The sequence below is a fragment of the Chrysochloris asiatica genome, unplaced genomic scaffold, assembly GCF_000296735.1.
Source record: "Chrysochloris asiatica unplaced genomic scaffold, ChrAsi1.0 scaffold00758, whole genome shotgun sequence".
Taxonomy (NCBI): Eukaryota; Metazoa; Chordata; class Mammalia; order Afrosoricida; family Chrysochloridae; genus Chrysochloris; species Chrysochloris asiatica.
Genome location: NW_006409276.1, coordinates 76,153 through 86,829, shown reverse-complemented (window position 1 = coordinate 86,829; position 10,677 = coordinate 76,153). Strand labels below are relative to the sequence as shown.

Genomic DNA, 10,677 nt, shown 5'->3' with positions numbered 1-10,677 from the left:
GGGCCGAGCCACCGTCGGACTTCCTTGACGCGCGCCCGAAGCACCGTGTCTGTGCCCTTCCCCTTGGCCCTGGAGGCGGAGATCGCCCGGCACTATCTGATGATGAACGCCCGCCGCCTGGGCCGCGTCCAGAAGTTGTTCAGTGTGGAGGAGAACGTCTTCACCGCGTCAGTGCCCTAAGGGCCCCGGGGCGCCGGGGGCGGAGGGGGCGGGGAGGCGGCCTGGCGGCCATCCTGAGTCTGGGCTTCCTTGCAGGCGCCTGCTCTCCGTAGACCCGGTGCAGCTGCAGGTCTCCATCATCGCCTGCTTGGATCAGATCGCCAAGGTGGTGCGTCGCATCCTGCGCCACCTGCAACCCTTCTGCAGCAAGCCGCGCGATGGCAAGGGGGGCTAAGGCTCGCCCGCTCCCACACCTTCCTGCCCCAAATAAAGTGCAGTTGCTGTTGCCACGTTTTCTGTCCTTGTCTTCCGGTTGGAGGGAGGGTTTGGGGCGCAGGCCTTGAAGGGGACCGAGCGCCATCGAGTGGGCTCTGAGCGGCGACCCTGAGCCCGGCGGTGGCGCTGTAGGGTAAGCGATCGACCGCAAGGTGGCGGTACAAACACAGCTCCGCTCCTGGGAAACTGTGCGCGCGCGCGCACACACACACACACACACACACACGGACAGGTGGGCCCGGACTGCACAGCCCTCAGCATCTTTGCGGAAGCAGACGGCCTCCTCTTTCCTCCGGGAAGCCCCTGGCGTCTGAACCATTCGCAGTCCCGTGCTTATCCAAGAGCTGCAGAGCTCCCCAAGTATGCAAGTTGCTGCTCTTGAGTGCCGTGGAGTGGGTTCCCACTCAGGCATCCTGTATCGGGTTTCCGAGGAGCAGCTGGTGGGTTTGAACCCCCATGGTTGAGGTTAGCGCCATACCAGCACCAGGTAAATCAAGGCACTTGTGGATATGGGAAATAAAGCCACTACTATCAACACTTTGGAAATACTTGCTTCGTTTTAGTTTTATTTGTAGAATGTAGAACACCAGAAAGAAGGAAACTAACTTGAATAACAATTTGGGGGCTTACTGGCATTTTATAAGATCAGCGAGGAAACGTGCTGGGGTACTGGCTTAGGTTTGAGGGAGGCATGAAAGTATAAACAAACCACTGCAGTAGGCTCCGTTTGGAATCAAACGGCCCAGGGCTCCCAAGGCTGAAATGCTTTGCTGACTCCACGGCACCTTAACAGCATATGGGTTCAAACTGCAGGCCTTCTGGTTAGCAGCCAAACTCCCCACTGCACCGCAAGAGCTGAAGGAAAGGGGGTCACCGTCAAGTCCGCCTATGCGACCCTCAAAGTCGAACTAGTCCTTAAGGGTTTCCGAGACTGAATCTTAGGGGGATCTGACACCCTCTCTTGTCTCCCGCAGACTGGCTGGTGGGGTGGAACAGCCCATCTTGCAGTCCAACACAATCCACTGGTAGCTAGAAGCAAGGGGAAGGGACACAGCTGGTTCCCAGCTTATGTGCCGTCCAGTCGGTTTCCAATCACAGGGACCCTGTCTACGGTTTCCAAGGAGCCTCTAGGGATCTTGTACCACCGACCTTGCAGTCCAGGGCATTAACCCGCAGAGCCACACCAGGACTCCCCGTTTCCAGCTAGGGCTCCCAAATGTAGCCCCAAATTGTGGGGTCAGTTCACTGGGGACAGGACTCCAGTCTGACCCGTCCCCCTTCCCTGCAAAGCCCTGAATCAGCCTGCAGCCTTGACCCCACAAATGGACCACAGATGCTGCTGCGTGATCTTCAAAGACAAGGCTGGTCTCAGGTCCCACCGCCCCTGTTCCAAGCCCACCAGTGGGCTCCCAGATCCCTCACAGAGGCTCCCAGAGCCCAAAGTGGCCCCGCCCTTTTCTCTCCCCTTTGCTCACTCCAATCCAGCCACAGAGGTCTTTGCACGGCCTTCTTCTGTCTGCAACTTTATTTGCCTGGGGTGCACCCGACTCCCAGCCTTCCTCCAGCTCCTTCTCAATTGTCACCCCCTCCAGCCAGGCTTTCCTGGCCTACCACCCCCACACCTCTGCAGTTATCAACAGCTTCTAGAACAGTGCTTGCACAGAGGAGGAACCCCAATATCTTCACTCTTGAATTTTATCTCAGTCTGTCTCACCAAGCTTGTCAAATGCTATTCTCTTGACCCGGAACACTGCTGGTATGCCCTGCTTCCCCTCCCCCCAGCTCGTGACCTGCTGGAACCGGTGTGGGGCTCAGAGGTAGGTGGGTGCATCATGGCAGGAGAGACCCCTGGGACAGTAAGGAGTCACCGGCATTCCAGGAGTGTGGGTGCAGTTGAAGGTACTGGTGGGTTTGAACACAATGGGGGCCTGAGTCATTTGTCTTACATTTTAACAGGATCCTTCTGCCTCCCAGGTGAGAACTGGCTAAGGGTGGCTGGACAGAAAGCTAGTGCCTGGGCAACATCCCAAGAGGGATGCCATTTTACAGATGGGAACAGTGAGGATATGTTAAATTAGATAGGTGACTGGTATATACAAAGGAGCCCTGGTAGCACAGCGGATTAAGCACGTGGTTGTGAAGCAAACCATCAACAGTTTAAAACTACCAGCCACTCCAAGGGAGAAAGACATAGCGGCTGCTTTCGTAAGGACCCTGTCCTATAGGGAGGCTTGTGAAGAATCGGAAATAACTTGATGGTTGTATTCAGGGGTCTAAACAGGAAGGAGGGCAGGACTCGCACCACACCTGGGCATCAGGGCCCGAGTTAAAGGTGCAGTCCCTGACCTGCTTCTGCCTCTACACCCAGGTGAATGGCTTGAAATAGAATGGATATCTGCCAATCATTTCCAGTCCAAACACTTTCCAAAACTCCAAACTCATCTCCACTTGTAGATGAAGTAGACATGTCACACGGAACATGTGCACATATGATCTCTTTTATTCAGTGTTCAGCCGTACATAACAGGAATAGGACTGGGTGTAACAGGATAATGCAGCCTACAGGAACCTGGCTCAAGAACCACTTTTAAACATTTGTTACAATCCATGTGTTCAAATAAATACTGTGAATTCAAACTCCTCATCTTGCTTATATAGGAAAAAATGTTAGCGTCACAGCATCTTACTAAAGCAGAAAGGCACTTCGGTGATCATCCTCTCCAAACTCTGCATTCAACAGAGAAGGAAATCCGTTTCCCCACCTTTGACTCCTTCCTAGATCCTACTCGATTTTGACATTCTCATCTTGCCATTGCTTGTAGAAATGATATCGAACAATGTTAGCATCCCTGGGCCACAGCTGCACAGCCCAGGGTACCACTGTCAACTAGAGAAAGAGCTACTGAGACCCCCCACAACACAAATACCCCACAGGAACACCATTGGTGCATCTGCAGACTCAGGTTCCGAAGGTCACAGAACGACTCAAGTACATTAGCCGTGTAAGCCACATCAAGTACATCAAGTGTACGCAATTTTCTCCCCACCTCATTTTTTTTCCAATAAAAAAATGTATACAATCTATTGTTTTAAAAGTCTCCTGTTTCCATCCATTCTAACGTGCTCTATACTGTCTTCTTCATCTCAGCTCCACCCGTCACATTGCTCAGGCCAAGATGGTGTCACCTTAACTCCCAATTCATCCAAATCCTACTGGTTCTATATTCAAGATCTATCTGGAATCCCAACAGCTCCTGTTACCCTGAACACTACTGCAACCCTGATCCAAACCCCAGCAACTCTTGCATGAGTTACTGCAACTGCCTTCTTACTGGTCTCCCTGCTTCTATTCACCTGAGGGATTCAACTTCAAAGATAAATTACATCATTCCACTCCTGTCCTGAAAACCCCCTAAAGACTTGTCAACAGTCACCTCATAGTAATTGACAAAACATGCAGACAGAAAATCAGTCAAGATATAGATGATCTGAAAAAGCTATCGACCAAAGAGGCCTCATCGGTAAATAATGATGGATGCACAACCTTGGAACAACAGGACTCTGGGATACAGGGATTGAAACATGGTTGGAATGGGCAAAAGGGGGGAAATAATATTAAGATGCTCGGCTGCCTTTTGAATCTTGGTTTCCCTGGCATACCATTATAAAATAGACACACTGGAGAGGGAGAGAAAGGAATATTCAGAAACATCACCATAGAAAGCTTGTAAGTCCGTCTTCTGTCTATAACTGACTGGAATACCTAAAATGGGGCTACAACGTGCCCAGTGAAGGAGGCTACCTGCGGAGCCTCCTTCATTGGGCACGTTGAATCCTGAACCCCATCCAGAATTTTCTGAGATGGGAAATTTCCACTTGAAAGGACAAGCAGACCAGCCTGGAGTGGCTAGAAGAACAGAAGATACTGGAAAAACACAAAGGAATAACGGCAGTCCGACTGATTACTACAAGAACAAGCAAGTTGCTCACCCAAGAGACATCAAGGCAAGTGGTCGGGTCCCCTCAGGGAAAACCCTCTTCTAAGAAAGACTCAATGGGAATACCCGAGCAGCCACTCGCTCTGACTGGTGACCACGTTCATCACTGATAAGGGGATGTGAGGGAAAATCAGCAATGAAGCTGTGTGCTAAGCCCTACAACATTCAGTAGACTCCCGTGAACCCGGGTGGAGACCTGGTTGGCCAGCAACGTGGCAAGACCTGGGGACTCCTGGGCCCAGAGTCAGTGACATAGCTACAGAGGACCAGAGTGGAGAGGGAAGCGTCCAGATAATAGGAAGAGAGGGCATAGGCATAAGAACACCCACACTCGCAGAAAATACCCCTTTGACCTGGCTTCAATGACTGGATGATCAGAGCTCAACCAGAAGAAGAGGGAAAAAAAGAGTAATCTGATACAATTTGATGAACTTGACCTACACTTACGATGTAGTAGCTCAAAAGAGGGACGAAATCTTTACAGCGAGGATCAATCCCACCCCCTCCATAAAGAGTAGACAAGGATGGGCAACTTGGACCTTGGCTACTCAAAACGGTGGGGGTGGGGTGGAGGGGGGACTACAAAGGCAAGAAGTGACTGGCTTACAAGCTTTCAAGAGGGAGCCTAGATCCAGAGGGTGTGGAGGAAGGTAGAAATCTCTGCTGAGTAGTTTCCAATCTATGTGAATAATTGCTATCGGGACTGACTGTGAGGGTTGGAAATGTAAAGGTAGACGTTTTGAAGCAAAAGGAGGGGAGTGGTTGACTTTGCAGTCCAGGAGCGGAGATCCCTGGGACCATCAAGGGAGAAGAGCGGAGTGCGGGACCCTACCCAGAGAAGCAGTGATGCCAGACATGGAGGCAGAGACGATGACGTGGAGAGATGGAGCGGCGGAGAACTGTAGACCCAGAGAGGGAGAGGGGCTGTGTGCTGACGACCGGGGGGCAGGCTTGCAGGGTATATACCCTTTGGTTGGTTGATGATGCATGGAGGGGATTGTAACCACAACAATGAAATGATATAGGATAGGATGAATGTAAAGCTAATGTTCTGCCATGTAAGCTATCATATAATTCACAATAAAACATTTAAAAAACACCAGCGCCAGGTGCATTCTTTCCCAGTACGCATGGTCATTCAGCAAAGATCGGTATTCATCAACATGAACTATAAAGGAAGTGTGACCAATTTAAAGGCTTAGAATCAGACATAGTATGCTCTACGAACATGACAGAATTTAATGAGAAAAAAGTTTTTAATCTGAAAAAAAAATCACAACACATATTAAAATCACCCATGAGTCTAAGAAAACATCATAATGGGCGCTAGAAAATATTTTAAGCTAAGTGATCAAAGAAAGGAGAAAAAAAAACACCCCAGCATAAAGAATTTAGGCATGCAGCTCAAGCCTTCAAAATCAATGACCTAAGCTTTCACTATGAGAAGCTGGGGAGGGCAAATTAATCAAAAGGCACACAGGAGGAGGAAATAGATAAAAGGGTCATAAGGGAATAACTTTGTGCCAATTAATTTGATGACATAGATAAAACAGACAAATTCCTTGAAAGATATGAATTACTAAAACTGACACACGTAAAAAGATGAGTGGTTTTATATGAATTAATAAAAAGGAATTCATAATTCAAAAGCATCCCATAAAGAAAACTCTAGAGCAGATCGAATAGGAGTAAGAACAGGAAGCTAAGTCAGAAAGCATGCAGGCCTGGACTGAATTCAAACCAAATGTATAACAAACATGGCTCTGCGATCAGTGGACGGCTGAAAACCAGTTCTCTCGGTAATATACTGGTCTTGGTCTCGTCAGGGTGTCTTCAAAAACAAGGTCCAATCAAAAAAGTGGCGGCTTCCAGAGGGATCTGCTCAAAAGGTTATAGCCAAAGACTTTTGGGATTCCCAAGGGATCATCTGGACAGATTTTCTTGAACGACACAGGACAATCATGGAGGCTTATTAAGAAGTTTTAAGAAAACTGCACTGTTGAGAAAAAGGCCAGGAAAGTTGTGTCAAGGAACTGTTTTCCACCACACCAATGTGCCCATTCATTCTTCAAGGGTAGCAAGGATCTTCCTGGCTACCCTCAAAGATGGAGAGTTTCATTGGGAAACCTGATCTTGTCCCTTCAGACTTCTTTTTGGTTCCCAAACTCAAGGAACATTTAAAAAAAGAAACCTGATTCCAGTCCATTGAGAATGCCAAAACGGCCATTCTGATCCGGTGTAAGTCTTCAGGTAAGGATTAGAGGTGGACACAGCACCTTGGACTAGACTAAGAAACAAAAGCTTCACCGTTGGCTAGTTTTATGTAATAATGAAAGTTTCTATGATTCTGTAGCCATACTTTTTGATAAATCAGAGTCTCATATGACTCTGAAATGAAAAACAGACGAAGAGATCACCACAAATAAAACTACAGCCCTAAATCCCTTATGAGAATAGACCCCCCAAAAAAACCAAATTAAACATTACTAAGTAATATGCCATGATCAAGTAGCCTTTATCCCAAAAACGCAGGGCTGGTTTAACATAAAATCAGTTAGTGTAATTTACCATACAAACAGAATAATAAAAGGCAATCTATTATCTCAATAGATACAAAGAAGCACATCTCACACAATTTAAAACCAATTCACAATTTAAAGGAAAAAAAAAAAACAACTCAGCAACTGAGGACTAGAAGGAAGCTTTCTCAACCTGACAAATGGTTTCTAGGCAAACCCATAACCAACATCATTGTTAATGTTGAACGAGGCACGTGCACCCGCTCTCAGCATTTCAACAGCACTGAGCAGCCACTGAGCGCAAACATCAAAAACGAGTGAGAAAAGCTGCTTCCGTTAAGGCAACATGACCAGACACATTTTTTTTTTTAAGTAACAGATCTGCCCCCAAAATTATTAAAACTAGTAAGGGAATTTGGTGTCCTGGTACGACACTGCAGGATAAGCACTGGATTGCTACCGGTAAGGTTGGCAGTTCAAACCCACCAACTCACTCCTTGCAAACCCTATACAAGGCTGCTATGAGTCGGAACCAACCCAATGACAATTCACAACAACAAAAAGGACTTTAGTAGTCTCAACAAAGCAAGTCAATTAAAACATGGATTGTCCACATGCTGGCTGGGTCAGTCAGTACCGACATATAGCGACCCTGCATGGGTAAAGCTTCACGGGAGCACCTGGTGGACTTGAACCGCTAACCTCGCGGTTAACAGCACACCATGGAACCCACTACACCCAGGGCTCCTTGTACATACATATGCTATTGGGTTCTATGTTTTATATCATTTACAATAGCAGCAAAAATCAAATACTTAGGGATACATTTAAGAAAATTTGTCCCAGACCAACACATGAAAACGACAAAACACTGAGGAGAAAAACTGAAGCGAACCTAAACAAATGAAGAGATGCACCCTGTTCATAATGGGACACGACTAGAAGATGTCACTTCTTCCCAAACTAAGAGATTCCATCAAAATTCCAGCAAGCATTCTTGTAGAAATTCACTAGCAGATTTTAAAACTTAGATGAAAAACGTAAACCCTGCAATCGTCAAAATAATTTTGAATAAGAACAAGGTTCAAGAACTAATGTGGCCCAATTTCAAGATGCAACCTAACTGTCCTAAACAAGACCACAAGAAAGTGGTATCAGAGCAAACAGATCACACACACAGATCCCCACATATACATTCAATCAATACTTGACGCAGATACCAAGATAACCCAATGGATAAAATCATCTTTTCAGCAAATTATTATTCTGAAGCAACTGAAGATGCATATGGAAAACCACACCTTGCCACTGGACACCTGTCACACACAAGATTCAGTTCAAATAGGTGTAGGCCTACATGCAGGTACGCAGGTACACAAATGGTACAATCTCATGCATTCCTAGGAGAAAACTCTCTGTGACCTTAGGTAGACCAAGATTTCATTGATGGGAAACTACACAGGAAGCACAAAAATTAAAATCAATCAAATGGGCTTTGTCACCTCAAACAATGTCTTAAGTCGGGTCTTGGGACTCCGCTGTTCACGGCTGTGTTCATTTCTGATGGCAGCCTTAACCAAGTACCACACACACGGTGGCTGAAAACCACAGAACCCTGTCACACTCTGGAGGCCAGAAGACTGAAATCAAGGTGCTGCATGGGTTGGCTCCTTCTGGAAGTTCTGTGAGAAGTTGCTAGCCCTACACAAGCACCTTGCTGCTGAGCTCCCTCTCCAGCTCCACCCCCACCCCCCCCATTCTCTAGGAATTCCCTTAGCCTCTTTCCCTGGTGACCTCCCCTCCATCACTTGCCTTTGACGGGATTGCCCCCCACTCCACTGCATGCCAGCCCTAGTAAATCATCTGTGGTGCACCACTGCCACCTTGTGGTCTTGTCCTTGTATTTGCTCAGCCCCAGACTCCCCTGAACTCACTGTACCTCGGGAGATGGAAGTGGTTTTGTTTCTCAAACCCATTTGCGTAACACTGGCTATGTGCCAGCCATGCCTCAGAGAGGCCTACTGTGGACCACTAAAGGTAGATGTCCCCAGTTCAGCGATGGGGACATCATTGTTCCACCACGGAACAATGACAGAGCCTTCCTGTAGGGCTTCCCACTGCGATCTCTGCAATTCGGGCAAAGCTATGGTGGAAGGACCCATTAGCAGCCTTTCCATTGCTACCTAGTCCTCAGGGCAAAACCACGGTGGCACAGGCCAGCCCGGCCTTTTGGCTGCTCTAAACAATGGTGTGGTGAGCCCGTCCACAGCGCGTCTCCATGGGTCTCGGACCTCTGTCAAGGTTTAGAGCCCTAACGACAGTACTCTTGCTTCAGGCGGTCGGCAGCCTCCTGTCCCCTGTCCCTTGTTGTGCTGTGTTGCTGTTTTACAGTCCTCTTTGTTTACTGTGGATTTGTACTGTTTGAGCTTCTGGTGAGGTTGCAAGGCTTTCTTGGGCTTACTTTCAGGCTTCTCTTAGGCAGCGAACAGCAGGGAGACACCACTGGTAAGTGGGGTGCGTGCAAGCTCCAGGTGGGATGTGCCTGGTCATGAACATCAGGGGTCACAGCTGGAAAAGCAGGCATGCTGGGCCCCCCTCGGGAGGAATCCGCCCAGTTGTGCTGGAAATCCAGTGGAGGAAGAAGCCCAATCCCTCCTCCCCAACACACGGTATGTGTGGCTTGAAACCGTTCACGTAGCTCAGCCACCGTGCAAGAGGAGTGGGTGGCAGAGGCCTCTGGAACGAGCAGTGTGGGTCTGGCCACTTGGGGCTGCTGTAAGGCATCACAAACTTCCAGAACACGGGGAGGGGAGGCAGCTGCCCCTGTTCACAGCGCTCCGAAAGAAGGCCACACTTAGACACCAGAACAAAAGAGGGAGACATCTACCTGTCTAAAGTGTCCTTCCATCACACCTTGAGGTGGTTAACAAGCCAAAACCCGAAGCAATGAAAGAAATGGCTCATCAATGGGCTGACATCAAAAGTGGCAAAATCCACCCGGGAAAATAGACATGACAAACAAAGGGTAATCCCACTAAGGAACAACCAGCTCCTAAAGACAAAGAAGCAAAACAGACTAGCAACCTGCTAGAACAATGGATAGAAGACAGGGACAGGCAGCTTCAACCTCCCGAAAGGATGGTCGACCTCAGTAACTAGACAGCAGCCTAACGGATGGCAAAACCTCAGAGGTCTGAACACCCGTCTTGGCAGACTGGGGGAATAGGTCCTCACCCGCTCAGTGCTGCTGGGGAAAGCACACTGCCCAATGCCCCCAGCCCGAAACACCTGATGCCAATAGCCCTGCCCTCAAGAGGCCACCCCAAAGCGACACGTGCCTGTGGCACAAGATTTTAATGATGACAAGAGGACTGGAAACAGTCTCATTGGCCACAGAACAGGCTGACTAACTACCAGGGGCTTCAAAACTCTCGTGGGAAACTTCTATTATCCTTTAAGCCCATTTTCCACAGTTTGTGAAGCCCCCCAGTACACTGTGGTTGAGCCACAAGATAGAAGAACAGGTGGAACCCATGAGAATGAGGATGGCGGGAGAGCCCCTGGCGGGCAAGGCGCCGAGGCAGCTCTCCCGAATCGCCCCGGGGCCCAGTTCTTGACTTCCCTGGGTGGGAGCGGAGGAAGAGGGGGTTAACCCCCAGCAGTAAGCAGGGATGATGGAACACAAAGAGCAGGGCCCGTGCTGCCGTAAAGGGGGAGGAAGCAGC

The 10,677-nt window shown here is 48.7% G+C and overlaps 1 protein-coding gene across 1 annotated transcript in view; it reads left to right on the top strand.

Annotated features, from left to right (window-relative positions):
• The window catches only part of LOC102834300 (EKC/KEOPS complex subunit LAGE3-like), a 1,213-nt gene extending 819 nt beyond the window's left edge, over positions 1-394 (top strand). The window contains exons 2-3 of the mRNA XM_006877986.1: positions 9-167; positions 256-394. Of these exons, the coding sequence (XP_006878048.1) occupies positions 9-167; positions 256-394 (298 nt within the window). The remainder of the gene's footprint in view (positions 1-8; positions 168-255) is intronic.
• The last annotated feature ends 10,283 nt before the right edge of the window (positions 395-10,677 follow it).